The sequence below is a fragment of the Alnus glutinosa genome, chromosome 13 (assembly GCF_958979055.1).
Source record: "Alnus glutinosa chromosome 13, dhAlnGlut1.1, whole genome shotgun sequence".
NCBI lineage: Eukaryota > Viridiplantae > Streptophyta > Magnoliopsida > Fagales > Betulaceae > Alnus > Alnus glutinosa.
Window position 1 is genome coordinate 7467441 of NC_084898.1, and position 20134 is coordinate 7487574.

The 20134-nt window shown below is 36.6% G+C and overlaps 1 protein-coding gene across 2 annotated transcripts; it reads left to right on the forward strand.

The window, feature by feature from the left end:
- Positions 1–1483: 1483 nt before the first annotated feature.
- LOC133854822 (disease resistance protein RPV1-like) lies at positions 1484–7818 on the forward strand. Of its 2 annotated transcripts, none has more exons than XM_062291090.1 (6): positions 1484–1661; positions 1986–2487; positions 4128–5226; positions 5670–5945; positions 6057–6965; positions 7085–7818. In XM_062291090.1, the coding sequence occupies exons 1-6, from the start codon at positions 1535–1537 to the stop codon at positions 7598–7600; spliced, it is 3429 nt and encodes a 1142-aa protein (XP_062147074.1). In that variant the 5' UTR covers positions 1484–1534; the 3' UTR covers positions 7601–7818. The 2 variants fall into 2 exon arrangements, with proteins under 2 accessions (XP_062147074.1, XP_062147075.1); XM_062291091.1 differs by having other exon boundaries at positions 7138–7255.
- The last annotated feature ends 12316 nt before the right edge of the window (positions 7819–20134 follow it).

The following is a 20134-nucleotide window of genomic DNA, read 5'->3' on the forward strand; positions in this document are numbered from 1 at the left end:
GATATTATAACGACGTAATTTGAATTCTAATTCTAATAATTAGAATTGACATAAACTAAATATATAAGAATTATAGCTAACACTCTCGGTTTAAGTAGCTCCAAGCTTAATTCTTCTTCTTAAAATATTTTTCACCCTTTTTTTTTTTTAAAAAAAAAAAAAGAAGAAAAAGTCTTATGAACTGATCGTACGAGAGAGAGAGAGATAATTTTTTTTGAGTAAATTTTCTTATTGTTCTGCCTTAGTATTTATAAATTATTGGCAATTTTTAGGGACATAACTGGAATTTTCATAAGAGTTTAGTCGGTGCAAACAGGTTGAGGCGCCGAAAATTCTGTTTCTTTTCACACCATGCGTCAGCCTTTTATGCTTTTCTTGGAAGTTTCATTTGTAGTTTGAAAATTCTTCACAAACTTTTGACTTGTCAACAACAGGAGCTCCTTTCTTTTTTTTTTTTTTTTTTTTTTTTTTTTTTTTTATTTAATTAATCTATTTTCCTTTTAAGTTTAATCATTTAAATCTTAAATATCAAATTATTCATAGTCAAATTTTTCAAATGTATTTAATCAAATTTAAAACTATTATTTATACTAAAGTATTGTTAGTTAACCTAGTAAACTCTTTGAGTGTTACAAGTTTAAGAAGGACATTGTCCCAATTGAAAGTTTGAGGACATTGTCAATTGTATGATAGTTTGAGAGGGGTATACGGATTTTCTCTTCATATTTAATTTTTAATTTTTATATACTTGTATTTTTATAATTTTTTTTTTTCAATTATAGGTGACACGTATCATAATATGATTTGTGCTGACATGTCATTTAACGGTTTCCATTAAAAAATTAGACAAAAGTTTGGTACAATGACCTATTTATTAATTTTACATATCACAAGAAGCTCTCATAACATTTTTATACCACATAAAACTTATTACAAATCAAAATAATCACAGAGACTATATATATATATATACACTTTTATTTTGAGTGAAATAGAAGATAATCATTTCATAATTAAGAATTTATTCTTTTACATGTAACAATTTTACATGATGTCAAATTTTAAATAATATGATAATATATAGATAAAAATTTACATACTTTTCTCAAACAACTACTTAATATGCAATGTTAAATACTGTCTTGGATAAGATAGTAAAATATTAGATTTTGTCTTGTCTTATCCATAAAACAAAATAATATATATTTTTTTTGAAGTTAAAATAATCGTAGTCAGTCAATCTTTTGTTTGTTTTGTTTTTTTTTTGTTTTTTTTTTAATTTTTATTTTTATTTTTATTATTATTATTATTATTATTATTATTATTATTATTATTATTATTATTATTATTATTATTATTATTATTATTATTATTCAGTCAGTCAGTCAATCTTTTGTTAATTGCAAAATTGCAACCGTTTTTCTGAATTATAAAACTCGTGGTCAATGCGTATATTACAATTGCTTTCTTGCTTTACTAATCTCTCTCCCTCTCTCTCTCTCTCTCTCTCTCTCTGTGTGTCACCCAAACACCCATGGATCGGCAGGAGAGCCAAACAACCAGCAGTGCGAGACCATGCTTGAAACGGAAGCTGGATCCAGAATTCCAAGGCCAAGACCAGGCTCGCAAGATTCTCGTCGTCGAAGACCCAAATAGAGACGGTACTGTTTTCACCGCACTCACAAATCAAATATATATATATATCGACAAGTGGTCAAATATTTTTTAATGCTTTACTATTATTATTATTTTTTGGATTGAGATTATTTTTTGTTTGAGTAATTATTTGGCATACTGGCCGGTGTGATCTTGATGAAGATGCTCCCACAAAACAGAGAGACCCATTTCAGTGACTGAAAAATGAAAATAAAAATAATTTTCACTTTCACTTCCATAAAAAGAATTTGCATTTGTTTATTAATTCTTTCTCCTTTATACAGGCTCTACCCCTCCTGTTAACTCACAGAATTTGTCTCCTTTTTCAGTGCAATCAAACTCAACCGCCACTAGTGCCTCCTTTTCCAGACCCCATTGGAATTACGACGTCTTCCTGAGTTTTAGAGGTGAAACCCGCAAGAACTTCACCGATCACCTCTACTCCGCCTTGGTGCGAGTCGGAATTCGTACATTCCGAGATGATGAGGAGCTTCGAAGAGGAAAGACCATCTCTACCGAGCTACTCAATGCGATTCGTGGATCGAGGATTTCCATTGTGGTATTCTCTAAAGGCTATGCTTCTTCCCGGTGGTGCCTTGATGAACTTGTGGAGATCGTGCATTGTAGGAATACCACAGGCCACACTCTTCTTCCTTTATTTTATCACGTGAACCCCTCGGATGTCCGAAGACAAGCCGGAACTTTTGCTGAAGCATTTGCTAAGCATGAAGAGCGGTTTCAGACTGATATGGAGAGAGTGCAGAGGTGGAGAGTAGCTCTTACTGAAGCTGCAAATTGTTCCGGCTGGAATTTGGAAAGTCTTGCAAATGGGTATTATGCTACTGTTTCTATTGCTTTTTCATGCATTTTTTTTTAATATGTTTTTGTCCTTTTCTTTTCTTTTAAATTTATGTAAAAACTGATAAAAATTAATGTTAAGCTAAAATGGCTTGGCAAAAATTAGTTTTTAAGTTGAATTAGTTGATTGTTTTCTGGTCCATGCCTACTCTACTAGTATATAAGGATAATGCCATTTAGAGAGAAATCTTGCTTCAAGAATTATGAAGTCTAGGATGACCTTTTAAATAAGGGGAAAAAAAAAAAAATCATATTTAGCTCAGTTTTGGTTTGATTTTGGTTTAGTCATTGAATTTTCAATTTCAACAATAAGGTACTTAGGTTTTGTCCAGGTTTTATATAGTTTACTCTGTCGCTTTATTGTTAAATTAATGATTTACCGTTTGTTATGTGTGTCTCATTTGACATGTCAATGTCCACGTCAGTAACCCAATATCAATGTCACATCAGTAGGTGCCACGTCATTGATACGAAGAAAAACAAAACACCTTGTGAAAAGCTCAACCATTTGAAATCCATTGTCCTTTAGCATCTTCACTATTGTTACAGTTGGTGGAGGACGCGTCACTTGGTTTCCCAGTTAACTCCAATTCCACTCACAGAACCCATCGAGAGTACAACAAATAGCAACAACATGGCAACAAGAAGCCCAAAAATCTATATTGTATTTAGATTGTATTTGAGTATGGAGACGAAACATGTTAGCTTGGACAGCTATGAAAGCTAAAAAGAAATTGGCTTTTGGTTCAGTTTATATGCCATTGCTTTGGACCATCTAAGTAGCATTTTTTTTTTGGCTTGGCAGCGAGGGATATGCAATTGGATGTAAGAAAATGATTAAAAATCTATATTCTATATTGGTGAAGGAAGGGATTATGGGTTGGTTGAAAGGTGTGGATTTTGTTGGGCTTCTCGTTGCTATTTGTTGTACTTTCAATGGGTTCTGTGAGTGGAATTGGAGCTGGAAACCAGGCAATGCACCCTCCGCTGGCTGCAAATGTGGTAAAGATGGTAAAGGACAATGGTTTCAAAAGGTTAAGCTTTTTACGTGGTGTTTTGTTTGTTTGTTTTTTTTTTTCTTTCTTTCTTTTTCTTTCTTGTATCAATGATGTGGCACCTATTGATGTGGCGTTGATATTGGGCTCTTGATGTGGACGTTGACATGTCAAATAAGACACATGTGGTAGATGGCAAAATGACAAACAGACATATTAGAAATCTGGACAAAGCGTGAAGACCTTATTGTTAAAATTGGAAAGACTAAATCAAAATAAGATGAAAACCTAGGAACTAAATATAATTTTTTCCTTTAAATAAATTGTCACACACACATGAGAGGAATGATATTGCAACCATACTATGCATGAAAGAGTTAATGGCTACTGTTTAAAAAAAATAAAATTGTCTAGTGGAAAAGATTGTTGCCATGACATATTCAAAAAAAAAAAGAAATTAATAAATTTGATAGAACTTACTCGCTTGCCATGACATACTAATCTCAAATAATTGAGATGACAACATCCTTTTGATGCTCATGACTCATAACTTTCTTTCTTCTTTTTCTTTCTTTGTGCTTATTTTATTGGTTTATTTTCTTTTGATATGATAATCAGGTATGAATCAAGCTTCATTGAGAAGATTGTTGCACAAGTTTCCTGTGAAGTGGAACCCATTGGCATGAATGTTGCTAGACACCCAATAGGAATAAATTATCGTGTTGATCGGGTTAAAAATTTATTAAATCTTGGAACAAGTGACGTTCGCATTGTAGGCATTTACGGGATGGGTGGAATAGGTAAAACAACCATCGCAAAAGCTGCCTATAACCAAATATGTTATGGATTTGAAGGAAGTAGTTGTCTTTTAAACATTAAAGAAATTTCAGAACAGCCTAATGGTTTAGTTCGATTACAAGAACAACTTCTTTGTGATATATTAAAAATGAAGGATTTGAAGATCGACAATGTTGATCGAGGAATCAATTTGATTAAGAAAAGAATTCATGGAAAAAAAGTTCTTGTTGTTCTTGATGACGTGGATGACATGAAACAATTACACGCATTAGTCGGAAACGCAGAATGGTTTGGTCCGGGAAGTAGAGTCATTGCAACAACTAGAGATGAACATGTGCTAATTAAACTTGGCGTACACGGAAAATATAAGGTTGAAGAATTGGGAGAGGAGGAGTCTCTTCAACTTTTCAATTTGAATGCCTTCGGCATGCGTCATCCAAAAGAAGATTACTTGGAGCTTTCAATTGGTGCAATGAAGTATTGCAGAGGACTTCCATTAGCTCTTGAAGTTTTGGGTTCTTTTTTATTAGGAAGAAGTGTTGGTGAATGGAAAAGCGAATTGGAAAAATTACAAAAAATTCCTCACCACCAGATTCAAGAAATACTTCGAATAAGTTTAAAATCACTAGATGATGGTACAATGGACATATTTCTTGATATTGCATGCTTTTTTATCGGTATGGATAAAGAATATGTCATCAAAATACTTGATGGATGTGGTTTCTTTCCGGTTATTGGTATCATTATTCTCGCTCAGAGATCCCTAGTGACAATTGATCATGGAAATAAGTTCAGGATGCATGATCTTATTCGAGATATGGGAAGGGAGATTATTCGTGAAAAGTCACCCAATTTGCCAGGAAAACGTAGTAGGTTGTGGTTTCGCGAGGACGTCTTAAATGTATTACGCAAGCATACGGTAAGAGGCATATTCATTTATATGTATGAACAAATGCACATACACAGTCACATAATGTCTTATGTAGGTATATATTAGCATTCTTATGTATGAACAAATGCACATACACAGTCACATAATGTCTTATGTAGGTACATATTAGCATTTTGCCTTTTCGCCAAGCGTGAATCGCAGTCAAATAATATATCAATATGACTTGTAATTGAATAAATTGAAATCTAAATCTTCTCTAAATCAAGTCAACAACTGATACTTAACAATATTTAAAGGGTATGCAATCATGTTTTAAGCAATTTTAATAATGTCTGAATCAATTTAGTGTTTTATTTATTTATGTTATTTTTATTATGATGAGGATATATAGGCCTACTCTAGTTCAAAGTTATTCTAGCTTTACACAAGATGAGAATTTGCATTGCTAATCCAACTGTCTATTTTGCTAGGGATCGAAAACAGTGGAGGCTCTCATCTTAAATTTCTCTGTACTTGAAGATGTAAATTTGAATACTGAAGCATTTGCAAATATGAAGAATTTGAGATTGCTACAAATCAATGCTGTACATCTCACAGGATCCTATGAACATCTCTCTAAAGAGCTAAGATGGCTTTGTTGGCATAAGTCCTCTTTGACATTTCTACCACAAAATTTTCATCTAGAGAACCTTGTTATTCTTGATATGCAACATAGTAATCTCAAACAAGTTTGGAAGAAGAACAAAGTATAACAAATCTTACAATGCTTCTTTTTCTTTTTCTTTCTTTTATTCTTCTCTCTCTCTCTCTCTATTATGTTAAATGTATAAATAGCAAGATTTTTTTTTTTTCCACAGATATTCAACAAGTTGAAGGTCCTTAATCTCAGCAATTCCAAATATCTCACCAAATCACCAGACTTTTCTCAAGTGCCACAACTGGAAATACTAATACTTGAAGGTTGCATAAGCTTGGTTCAGGTTCATGAGTCCATTGGAAATCTGGAAAGACTCGTTTCGCTAAATTTAGAAGGATGTAAGAACTTGAGGAATCTTCCAAGAAGCATTTCTAATTTAAAATCTCTTGAAACTTTTAACTTGTCCGGCTGTTTAAAAGTTGACAAGTTACCAGAAGAATTGGGGAATATGATGGCTTTAACGAAATTGCTTGCGGATGGAACTGCTATTAAGCAACTACCATTCTCCTTTGGTCTTTTGAAGAATTTGAAAACTCTATTATTATCTGGATTTAAAGAACAATCCGCAAAATCTTGGTTGTCACTTCTCTCATCATGGATGTCACAAAAAAGCTTAAACCCAGTAAGTTTGCTACCGGCTTCCATTTCTGGATTACGTTCTTTGACAGAAATAAATATCTCTGGGCGCAATTTGTCTGAAGATGGAATTCCTATTGATCTTGGGAGTTTATCATCACTCTGGAATTTGGATTTATCAAGAAATAATTTCCATAACCTACCTGATTGCATCCGTCACCTTCCTAAATTGTACTTTTTGTGGTTGGGTGAGTGTACGACTCTTCAATCAATTTCTGGACTCCCTGCAAGTGTAGGCGTCTTGGATGCAAGTGGCTGCACATCAGTGGAAAGACTCTCAATTTTGCCGAACCATAAAAGTAGACAATTTTTTGTCCTTCGTAATTGCCACAAATTGACCGAGATTCAAGGCCTGGAGAATTTGGAATTTACTTCAATCATTCACACGGAAGGCTGTAACAATCTAGCATATGATTTTAGGAGTTATCTCCAGGTGCCTCTCTCTCTCTCTCTCTCTCTCTCTCTCTCTCTCTCTCTCTCTCTCTCTCTCTCTCTCTCTCTCTCTCTCTCTCTGTGATTCAATTTATGATGTTAACATATTTTTTTGAATAGTGTCTGTCAACCATGCGCGATGATCAGTTTCGTTTCATTTGCCTCCCTGGTAGTGAGGTTCCAAATTGGTTTAGCCATCGGAGGATTGGGTCTTCGATATCCTTCCATGTACCTTCAGTTTCAAATGGTCAAATCCTTCGGTTGCTTGTTTGTGCTGTTTATGTAGCCAACGGAGTATACAATAAGATGGGTGGTCTTACTCCTCACGTGATAATCAATAATAAAACTAGATGCTGCGAGCACATTCTTTGGCTGGATCTCTTTCCTGGTCCTGTATCTTGTGAAGATCATGTCTTTCTATACCTGACGCCACTCATAAGAAATGAAATTGAGATGGAAAGTGGAGATGAAATTGAGTTGTCTATCGAATTTTGGGAAGCAGCTAAAGTGAACAAGTGTGGAATTCATCTGCTAGTTGATGTGCCAAATGTAATGGAAGAATGTGGAAGCGTGGTCCAATATCTCGATTCTGATACTGCTAAAGATGATGCTGGCCATGAAGAGAAGGTCTCTTAAGATAAAGAGGATCCATTAGCAACCGCAGGCATGATCCTCCCAAATATGGCAATGATGGTGGAAAGGATGAAAAATCACATGTGATCTCTTTCTCTCTTGTCCCAAATCTTCGTTGCTCATGCCATGAGCTCCCCCAACAAATTTAAGGAAGGAATCTGTGAATTTTTAGAATTATGAATTATCAGTAAATTATAATGGAGAGATATGAATTTTTTTAACTTTCTTTGAAACGAATGGAGAGATATGAATTGCCCAGGATAATAGTTGCCGACTTCTTGTTGGTGTTGTATTCATAATATATAGGCTGTACAGTTACAATGATAAGTATGAGCCAGTGTTACAACGATTACAAATGATAAAATGATAAATTTAACGGACAAACCTAATCGGTTTGGGATTTGAAAAAATGCAATTTGAAAAAATGATTTTTAAAAACGTAGTTAAGCGTTTGGCAAAATTGTAATTTGGCCTTTAAAATTATGTGTTTTAAAAAAAGTACTCTCATTGTCAGCGATTTGAAAAAGCAGATTTTTTTTTTTTTTTAAATCGCAATTTTCAAATGATTCATTTTCTGTGATTTGGTTTAAAATTATACTTTCTGTCTACGAAATCGAAGTTCCAAACGCACTTTAAATAAGGGATTATGGGATCATCTATTGTGATTAGATGAATTGTGGAATATATCTAGAACATCTTGAGTAGATGGATGCTGATCACTAGAGGAAACAGAGTAGGTGTCAAGCACTTGGGGAGTCTTCATCATTTGCTGTAGTGGAATGTTTATCAACTTGATCAGATACGCTAACATTATACAAAAAATTAGCACGTCAAAAACAAGCTGCCATCGACCGGCCTGAAGAATTAGTCAAGCACGTCAAAAATGACCATACCTTTAATCATGTGTTATTTTACATTCATTTTGTGCAAAAAGTTTAATCTTAATGGTAATTCTGGGTGCATAACATTTGTGTTGCGTTCCGGCTAAGTACACTACATTAAGTACAAGGGAACCATCTTTTAGGCTTCTATATTATGGTGGGTCGTTTCCAAACTTACCTTTCCAACTAGGCAACAACTCTACTGGGTATTAGGGTATTATGAGGTGTTAAGCTAACATGTATGCAGCTTTAGAATTTTTTATACTTCAATGACTTGAATTTGACCAGAGGAACTAACCTTGCTACTGAGCAATCTAACTGTAGTGGCTGCTTTTAAGGCCAGTGCATCTCTACTTGAAGTCAACTACTTGAATCATTCTTCCCATGTCTTACAGTTAAAAGGAATGCCTTTCGTTTGAGGCATAAAACATGAAACTTTGTTGTACGAATTTCATTCCTGTAGTTTTGCGTTCCTTTGAGGTCATCTTCTAGAAAGGCTTTGGTTAGAGTATAAAGAAATTAAAAGAGGGTTTGGAAAAGAATGATTGAAAACATAACTTCATGAGTTTAGTTCTTAGCATTTTGAATGCTAGAGGGCTATGCATGTTGAATACCTTGAGAATCAATGCTCAACTTCTCTCTAGGAGCATAATCGAGTAAAAGTTCAACTGTCGATCCCCATAATAAGAATTAGACTTCAAAGTCAATCTGGCTTTACTCATTCTTTCTGCAATGTTATTATTTAGTAATTTGTGAGGGCTTTAAGTGCTACAAGAATTATTTAGAAAAGATTAGCCAAGGGTTTCAAGCTTTTGAAAGTTGTGGCTAGACTTGACATGATCTGAACAATAAAGCCAATTCTGGCTGCGCAATGTTGTGTGGGCAGCCTACAGTTTGGAATACCATTTGATGTTTCTTCCATGCTAGGATTTGAGAATCTTGTGGTCACATACATCTTGCAAGCCTTGGTCCCTGGGTGGTAGAGATACCTGACTGTTGGCGTTAAAGCATTAAGAACTGTTTACTAATTATGTGACCTGATAATCATCATGGAACCAGATACCCAAATTCTTCTGTCACATGTATTAGCTTTTCCTTGGTAAAATTGTATCAATTGAAATAAGAAGTATTTCTCAGTTTATTAGTCCTGGTTGGATTGTATTACTTTGAAGGTGCTTAATTAGTCTCTATAAACCCATAATCTCTTCTAATGCTTGTTACTTTTCAGCCTTCTGATGTCTACAGCTTTGGGGTGGTTTTACTGGAGCTCCTCACTGGAAAATCCCCCATCCATACTACAGCAGGTGACGAGATTGTCCACTTGGTGAGGTGGGTTCATTCAGTCGTCCAGAAGAGTGGAGAGCTGAAGTGTTTGACCTAGAGCTGATGAGGTACCCAAATATTGAGGAAGAGATGGTGGAGATGTTACAGATAGCTATGTCATGTGTGGTGAGGATGATGTTTGGCAAGAATGATGTGTATCTCATGGGTGAGTCTCTTTCTTTCTCTTTCTAGAGTGTTTTCCCTCGCTTCATTGGTTAGAAAGTGGGGTCCAAGAGATAACATATTTGATATTTGATTTTGTAACTCCGAATAATCTTAAATGCAACATTCCCAACAACTTTTTTATAGTTTTTTTTATATTTTCCTATATATATGGAAAATGTCAAAAACATCACAAAAAATCATACACAGCAATACCTTATCGGTTCTCTAAGCATTGAGAATGCTTCCTTATCCATTATTTTAATATCAAATATTTTTCTTTCATCTCTCATCTTTTTGCCTTTTAATGAAAATTGTGTTAGAATTTTGTAAAAAATGTGAAGGTAGATGCAAACTTATATTTGTAAAGAAAGAATATTTAATTAATATAAAGAAAGATAAATAAAATTATTGTGGAGTTTATTTGGATAGGAAAGAAAAAAAGTAATTTTGTCTCTTAAATTTAAAAAAAAAAATAAAAAAGAAGCTGCAGTGAATGCTGTTATGTGAATATTCCTTTGGCTTTGGGAATAATGGGGCATTAAGAATACAGGTGGCATAAGCCAGTATGCCCTCCACAAGATGATCTTTTGGAGTCAGTGGGCCTATGGATATGGGCTTAGCTGGAATTAGTCGACCTCTATGGCCCGTTCGCAATAAATCTTCTTGGGCTAACTTTGAGCTAAGGAGGCCCACTTAATGGGGTTTATTCTTGGGCACATCAACTACTATTGTAACACCTCAAATAGCTTGGAGTGTTACTACTAAACCTATTGTGACTTTTCTTTTTCTTTTCTTTTTTAACCTTTATGAAAGCATTCAACCAATTGAAATATCAATTATTTAACCTTTATCATGAGTTAAATAATAGGACGAGAATGGGACTCTATTATCATGAGTTGATAATTCTCTTTCTACTCCCACTTCCCCCTTTTTTACAGCTCTAGTTAAAAAAGGAACTTCCATAACCACAAGCTCTCACTAAAAAGAAAAGAAAAAAAAAATTAAATAAAAAAATTAATTAAATTAAATTGTGAGACTCCTATGTTACGACTTAGGAGATACAATTTCCTCGATGCAAAAGAATCCCCATGTTTTATGAACATAGTGCTCTCTGCTACAAATACAATTGGCCTCATCCCTCAATCGTTTTGAAAACACTTTTATATTTTTTAAATAAAAAATAATTTAATTAAAATTATTAACAAACTATTCTAAAAAAACAAAATACTTTATATTTAAGAAAAAGTTCATATACTTGCTTCTAAATTACGACCCAATTGATAATATCCCACAAACTACCAAAATATTGTCAATATACCCCAATCTTTGTACTCCTTGGTTTTTTCATTGGGGAACATTGATACTTTTTGGTAGTGTAGCGCCCCAATTTTCTAAGTAAGCCATAAGTGTAATTATCTGAAATTACACGTAACACTACTACATAAAATAGCAGCATACTTTTTTTTAAAAAAAAAAAAAAGATAAAAGTTTTCCTTAAAGGTATAATTGTATCAGAACATTTAATTAAAACTTTACATATTATATAAATATCAGCAATTAAGAACTTAGTTTTTCAAAACTGTCACAGTCAGCAGATTACATCTTTTACAAGGTTATTAACAAGACACGGTAGATAAGAAGTTGCCATAAGTGGCATACTAAAATACACATATCTAATACTACAAGTATTTTCACTATTGACTTCAAGTATGTCAATCTTTCCAAAAACTTAGGCTCACAGTCAGCCTCACTCATCATAGATTAGACACTCAAACAGGTTCACATCTTCTTCTTCCTCCTCCTCAACCGTATCTATAAAAATTATAAGTGGGAAAGGTGAGTCCATGACTTAACAAGTTCAAGCAAATTAACTATTTATAATTTGAGTCCTCGGTTGTTTATAAAATATCTACTCACTAGTATTTACTAGATAGCCACGTATGAAGGGTTTTCACAAAGTTGTTTTCAATAAAAGTATGACTAAATAGTAAACCATGTGATAGCTAGACAGTTTGATACATAGTATTAAAACATAAATATATTTCTTTGCATTTTCTTACTACATAATTAAGTCCACATTTTATAATATGAAGCAGTAAAACAGTTCATAACATGATAAGTAAAACATCAATTAAAATCAACATACTTTAAGCACATAATATTACAGAATATAACATATCATCATAATAATAAGTGAATTTATACTCCCACTTATCCTCAAGAGTTTGCTAAGTACTGCCCTACTTAACCGCAAGGTTGCTAATAATTTATCCATCTTATAACTTCAAAGTGTTAACGTGTGACCCCACTTAATCACTAGGCTGTTAGGAAACTTTGTTTCCTCATTCTTAACATCGGGATGTTAGACACATAATTCTCACCTAACCGTCGGGCCTTTGCATGCATTCATACATAATTTCATATAATATTATCATTTTTGTAAATCACATTTTTCCTTCCAAAACTTAATCTCTTTTCATAAATTATTTCCTTTGAAAACACATTTTCATTTAACACATATGTAAAATATCTCAATAAATATTCCTATCTGTAATCAAAATAACAGAGCTCAAGAAAACATATATAACATGCTTTTCTAAAATAATGCAAGGTCAGTACGTTTGAACTTACTGTTTAGGCTTATACTCTTTAGATGATTTTCTGTGTCTTCGTATACTTTCTGCATTAATATTGTACCTTCATACTAGCCTATATTCTTTATTTCTCATTCCCAAGTCTTATTTTAAACCCTAAAAATTCGGGCAGCATAACGATATGTTTACAATATAATGCAACTTGGACATTATAACGACATATCTAAAATATCTTAGTATTATTTGTACATCATAACGATTATGTCTCATTTGCACGTATTTTTCATACTGGCATTATTACGGCATTAGTATAATACTTATTTAAACCTCTAACATTACTTGGGCATTACAATGACGCTATTGTAAAATACCTAATAATATTTAGGCAACACAACGATGCATTTGTAATTTTTAAAAGAATAATTGAATATAATATATTTCTCTGAGATATTCAATCACACTTTCTTCAACAATTTAGACATTTTGTTGACATAATTTAAATTTTAATAATTAGAATTGACATAAACTAAGGATATAAGAATTATAATTGACACTCTCGCTCTAAGTAACTCCAAGATTAATTCTTCTTCTTAAAATATTTTTCAGTCTTCTTTATTTCTTTTCTAAGAAAAAAAAATAAAAAATAAAAAATCTTTTGAACTTTCGTACGAGAGAGAGAGAGAGAGAGAGAGAGAGAGAGAGAGAGAGAGAGAGAGAGAGAGAGAGAGAGAGTTTTTTTTTTTTTTTTAGTAAATTTTCTTATTGTTACGCCTTAATATTTATTGGCAATTTTTAGGGACATAACTGGAATTTGAATAAGAGTTTTGTCGGTTGCAAACAGGTTGTAGGCGTCGAAAATTCTGTTTCTTTTCACACCATGCGTCAGCCTTATGTTTTTCTTGGAGGTTTCATTTGTAGTTTGAATAGTCTTTGAAAAATTGAATTGACTTCTAAAATTAAAGTGTGTGCATACGTGTCAACAAAAATTAAAGCACAGCGGAAAATAAATGACACACAGATTTTTGTTGACGAAGTGAAACTCAGTTAAGAGAAAAACCATTCCGGGGCAACCAAACTCAGGAATTTCACTATTCAGAAGACAAAGCTAGATGCAAGATAGTAACACTCACATGTACCGATGCAATGGTCGTACCTTGATCTCTGACGTGTAACTCAACACGAACGCTTCCCAACCAGGTTCACCTACCTGAAGGGGTCTTCAATGGAACTCCTTACCTTAGAGCCGACCTCTAAGATAGATTTCAGTTGTAGCACATCAACAGCACACTTTTAGCACGGCTTCAGAGGGATTGATGACTTCTCTGAGCTCTAATGGAATTCACACCGAATTCTTGCAGTTCTCAGTGCCCAGGGGCCTCTATTTATAGGATGGGGGCTCAAATGAGTGTCAGGTAAAATATACTTGGGCACCGTCCGGACGGTGGACATGGGTTATCCGGACGGACAACTATGAGACAAGATTTTTCAAAAAATTTGCGGAGAAATCTTTCCTGTTTAAGGACATCATTCGGACGGGATGGCACATCGTCCGGACGGTTGCACGTCCGCTGCAAGTAATTTCCTTATAAGGCTCTATAGCGTTCGGACCATGGGAGATGAGCGTCCGGACGGCTATTCTTCAACACGCAATTTCCATATCAGTAATGCGCGCGTCCGGACCATGATAGGCAGTTGTCCGGACGGTTGAAGTCGAATCGGCAATTTCCTTCTTTAATGCACGCGCGTCCGGACCACAGCTGTCAGACGTCCAGACGGTCATATTTGAATTGCAATTCTTACCTTACGGAGACGCGCGTCCGGACGGGATACCACATCGTCCGGACGGTTGACTGATCTTCCCTTTCTTGGAACTTGGAAAGAAATCAGAAGCTGATCGAGTACTGGGAGGCGTCCGGACATGTTGTTGAAACGTCCGAACGGTTGCAAGCTGGCACAGAAACTTCTCGATACAGTATGGGATCCGGACGAAATGAACACTTCGTCCGGATGGATGATGCTGGTCTGTCTAGCGTCCGAACGGGATGACACGTCATCTGGACGGATGGAACAGTGGACAGATGGGCGTCCGGACGGGATGGCTCGATCGTCCGGACGGCTAACAGGGAACTTGCATTCTTCTGACTTGCAGACTCTGAATAGTGGAATCCCTGTTTACAGCATCTTTACACTTAAGTGATTTTGTCCAAACATAGAATGAGGCCAAAATACTAACAAACTCCCCCATTGGCCATTCTGGGACAAAAATCACTTGACCGGTTTGAAAATACATTCCCGGTCGAAAAATAAAAATTACTTCCCATTTTTGTCACGAAGGGACAAAGGGTAAAACAGAGTAATAAAAAAAAACTAACTGTCATAAAAATTACTCCCCCTAACACTCTCAGAAGGACCCGGGAAACAGAGTAATATATATCCAAAAAGTTTTAATCAAAACAGAAATTGTCTCAAAATAACAAAAGATAAAAAAATCTACAAAACATAAGAGGGAATCAAACATCCTCAGTCATGGGTAAAATCCCATCTGCACCATCCTCATCATCACTGCTGCTAGGTTGATGATACTTCAAGTACTCCTGAAGGTCCAGCTGGTTCTGCTCCACGTGCCTGTCAATGGAGTGCACAGCTAACTGCATGGAACACATAGACTGCTGCATGGAGGACATAGACACCTGCAAGCTGCTCATCCCTCCCTGAAGTGCAGCAAGAGCCTCCATAATCTGAGCATAATTGACCTCTAGCTCAGATGGCGGCACAGTATGTGAGGATGAAGCCATATTTGGAAAGCCGACTGGCATAGCAGCAGGTGGGGGCGCCTCATCATCGGAGTTATCTCTCCGCAGCTGCGCATTAGACTTCACCAAAGTCTGCTTGCTGATGGGCTGCTAGATTTTCATCTTCGGTTCGCCATTGACATTGATGCCCGACTGAAGAATAATCTGAGTGAGGAGGCAGCCAAAAGGGAGACCAGCAGTGCTCTCATCATGGGCCTCTAATATAACCCCCAAAATGTGCTTGCACAGGCAGAAAGGCAAGCGAAGGTGGATTGCATAGACAAACTGGGCCCGTTTCAAGATCAGATCACTGCGCCGGGCAACAGGCCAGATGTTCTGCTGAATGATCTTGGCCAGCATGCGGTGGAAGGATGACAGGGCACCAATCCAGATGGCAGTAGAGCGCTCCTTACCTTGGGGAACAACACGAACGAATTCTTTGAGATCGTCCAGGGATGGAGGAAGCACCACCTCATTGTATGGGCTGGCCAAAATCTCGAGCACTGGGACTCGGATGATGTGACTGATGACTTGAGGATCAGCAGTGATGAGATGGCCTACAACGGAGGACTGAAGCACCACTCCATGATCATCATTCTGCACCACCTTCAGGTTGGCGTAGAAAAGCTTGACCAATCTGGTGTACACCACACAAGCACAGCTATGGAGATATCCCCAGTTGTACGTCTGGATGATGTCAAGTATGTTGTCCAGCGGTGGCACCATGATATCAGCCCGAAGAACGTTCCGCTCAGCAATGACGAAGCGGTCCATAATTTTGGCCTGAATTGCAGCCCTATCTTCCACAAGCCTCTGACGGACCCTGCGGGTTGGACTGCCAGCAGACATAATTCTGCAAAAGATCCAACAAGAATTGTCCAAAGAAAAATATTCCAAAAATATTCTTGTTAGGATAATAAAAATTTGGCAGAATAACAGCAGTTAAAAGGACTTGTAAAAAAAAAAAAATACAAAATAATATCACAACTAAGTCCAAGAAATTTCAATATGGCAGATATATGCATCTCATATTCCAAAAAAAAAAAATAACATTCTAACAGTTTTTTAAAAAAAAAAACTGAAGAGAAAAAGACTAGAAAAATACCTGAAATATGAGAGGAATATGCAAAAAGCCAAAAACTTAAAGCCAACTTAACTCACAAACAGCCAAAAAATCTGATTTTGTGGGGTATGAAGGGAGTGCGGCGAGCAGGGTTTTTATAGCCACTGTGGGGTCCCCGTCCGGACGGTGGATTGATGACGTCCGGACGCTCGCTGCCTCGGAAAGGAGCATACTGGTCGTGAGCGACCGGACGATATAAAGAGATCGTTCGGATGATGATGACAGCGCGTGTCCGGACTCCGTCAGGTCCTGTCCGGACATGTGGGCTCCATCTCCGTCCGGACTCCAAAGAGAGAGCCGTCCGGACCACCAGTCCGTCTGGACGTCAATGTAGACCGTCCGGACGCTCCACACTGAAACACCAGAAAAGCTGAGGAAAAATTACAAAGATCAAATTTCCTCAAGTCAGTGTTAGAACACGCATGTATAATCAACTGATAACACAATCAGAGAGCATCTCAAAAACTAAACAGAGATATAAATGAGAATTGAGATTTCATTTAGCACAAATAGTTTTCCTGAAAATAGAAAATTCAAATAGGCAACTCAACTCATGCAATGTGTGTGTGTGTGTGAAGACTGAACCGACAAGGTTTGAAAAATCATGACAAGAGCAACCGGATTTCCTAAAGAAGAGAGAGAATCCGTGACAGATTAGCCAAAAGTCAAACCTTACTCTTACTAGGGTCTAGTCATCCTCATCTGATACACTCCCCCTGTGATACTGCACTGAATTGTTTTACTTGTACCATGAAGGACAAGATAAATTTTTACTTGCTCATAGAGGGCAAGGTATATTGCAAATTCAGTACAGAGGCAGTGAATAGACAATTTTAAAGCACAAAATTCATACGAATAACTGCTTAATTCTTATGGTGCTGTAAGCTAGAGGGAATGCAAGAATTTATAGATCTTAGGTTCAACTAGCCTGTGGTCAAATTGACCATCTTATCACAAACCTCTTCTCTTATTTAGAAATTCTAGAAGCAAATAGTCAGAGAAGGAATGATGTACCTTTAGGGAGTCTTGGATAGTGCACTTTTTCATCGCATGAGGAAAGGAGCTATCCTACTTTTGCACAACCAGGAAAACTAAATTGGCCAAAAAAAAAAATCATATACTCTCAAATGTATCTAAGCAAAGTAAATTAATGCTCACAGAATTGAGATATCAGGTAAAGATACATACAATATCTAATAAGCCAAGAAGAAAAAAAGTCCTGCAAATTCTCCCCAAAATACCCATTTTTTTATTATTATTATTAAAAACAAACAAAACATGCAATATGAAAATGACATCATATGCAAAGGTAAGATCACACCTGTAACTGCTCAAAGATGCTAGTATAGAAAAACAGACGCTCGACCTGCTTTTTCTGTCTTCCCCAATAGATACCTGCAAAGTTCTCTCAAGAGAAACAGGGGGCACAACAAGCTAGTTCCTAGATTGCATAATATGCACATAAACATAACAAGTGCAAGCAATCAAACCTGATGCCTTAGGATTAGGAACCAAATCCTAGGCATGAACACCCGAACCTGCTAGGTGCGTCGGTTCCCCTTCCTGGGGTAACTGCCCTTCTCAGCCCAAGTCTGCCTTCCAGTAGGTGGTTGCTGACAAGACTGCATCATCAACTCCATCATGTTTTGCATCCAGACAGGAGGCTCACTGGAATATTGCTCTTGAGGCCTTCTCAAATGCTTGGGTTTGCTCTTGTAAGTGCCATTATGATTGGCTGGTACAAACCGCTGCTGAGGCCGCTTGCGCCATAATGAGCTTGTCTGGGCGCTTCTTTCTTGGCTTTGGCCTTTTGAGCTTTCAAGAGGGAGCACTGAGGCCGAACATGCCCACTAAGACCACAGTGATGGCAAATAGGAGGTCTTCTGATGGAATAAGGCTGCTGAATGCCTGGAACATCATCATTAACCTTTTCCTTCTGTTTATCTTCAACAGCGGGAGGAAGCTCTAGGACTGTAGGAGGCACAAGCACAGTCTTTGAGGTAGAAGGAACATCAGAAGAGGAAGCTACATACTCGAGACCAGTCTTGTCATTAGGGCTCTTCTGGATGGACAATATGCGAGTCAACTTCTCATCAGTGACTCTCTCTAGCTAGAGCTGTGTCTCTAGTAGCTTTTCCTCGAGCTCTTGTACTTTGAGCAGCAATGAACTCTTATCGGTCTGTAAACTGTTTAGATCATTCAGGTGCTACTTTCTGCCTTCCCTCAGCTTCTCAAACCCTTTGTAGAGTGTCTTGTAGGCCTCTTTGAGCTCTTCCTCATTTTCACTATGCTCCGAGTAATATAAGTCTTCTTCTTCAACATGTGGGGCTACAAAGGCCAGAAATTTGTCAGACTCTGGAGCATCTTCTTCGGACTCGTCACTGAGAGTCACATTGTAAGCCTTCCCCTTGCCCTTTTTGAGATTCCCGCAGTCGGCCCGGATATTCCCATAGCCTGAGCATTCAAAGCATCAGGGTCCTCTGGGATCTTTCTTCTCTTCATCCTCTAGTTCAGCTTCTCTGAGAGGTTTCTTAGCTTTTTCAGAAAACTTCTTCTTGAACCGATCATCTTTCATTAGTCTTCTAAAATTTTTGGCTAGCATAGCCACAGCCTTTTCTTCATCCTCAAATTCTTCTTTAGAGGAGGCTTCTACCTTCTTCTTGGAAGCCTTAAGAGCAATGGCCTTCAATTCCTTGACCGGGAGCAGAGACAGCTCATATGTTTGAAGAGATCCAACTAGCTTTTCAATCTTCATTTCTTCAAGATCCTTGCTTTCTTTGATTGTCGTTACCTTTATCCTGAAACGCTCGGGCAAAGATCTTAGAATTTTTCGGATGAATTTTACATTCGAGATAGATTTCCCAAGACTCACCATGGAGTTTCTAAGGTCACTTATCTTGGATTAAAACTCTCTAAAGGTCTCTTCTTCCAACATCTTAATTTCTTCAAATCTTGAAGTTAACATTTGAAGTTTGGCAGATTTAACTAATTTCGTGCCTTCATATGTTGTTTCCAAGATTTGCCATGCTTCTTTGGCTGATTCGCAGTTTGAGATTTTGGCGAATTCAGAGAGAGAAAGTGCTTGGCACAGAGCATGGAGGGTTTTATCATTGGAAAGTCGGGCGTTTTTCAGAGGGACTGTTTCAGGAGTTGTATCCTCCGGTTTAGTCCAACCAGAGTCAACAATACTCCAACAGTCAATAGATTTTAAAAAGAATCGCATCCGAGCTTTCCAATAGACATAGTTCGTACTATCAAAGGTAGGAACAGAATTAAGAGTTTGAGACATATCAAGATATAGAAGTCAAAAATAACACTCAAGAAATTAATCTTCTCCGAGTGTACCAAGCTCTGATACCAATTGAAAAATTGAATTGACTTCTAAAATTAAAGTGTGTGCATACGTGTCAACAAAAATTAAAGCACAGTGGAAAATAAATGACACACAGATTTTTGTTGACGAAGTGAAAACTCAATTAAGAGAAAAACCACTCCGGGGCAGCCAAACCCAGGAACTCCATTATTCAGAAGACAATGCTAGATACAAGATAGTAACACTCACATGTACCGATGCAGTGGTCGTACCTTGATCTCTGACGTGTAACCTAACACGAACACTTCCCAACCAAGTTCACCTACCTGAAGAGGTCTTCAATGGA

Bases quoted from the DNA above. Each gene is read 5' to 3' on its own strand.
- LOC133854822 (XM_062291090.1), top strand. From the start codon at position 1,535: ATGGATCGGCAGGAGAGCCAAACAACCAGCAGTGCGAGACCATGCTTG. The intron at 2,488-4,127 runs GTATTATGCTAC...TATGATAATCAG, and splicing joins TTGGAAAGTCTTGCAAATGG to GTATGAATCAAGCTTCATTG. The intron at 6,966-7,084 runs GTGCCTCTCTCT...TTTTTTGAATAG, and splicing joins ATTTTAGGAGTTATCTCCAG to TGTCTGTCAACCATGCGCGA.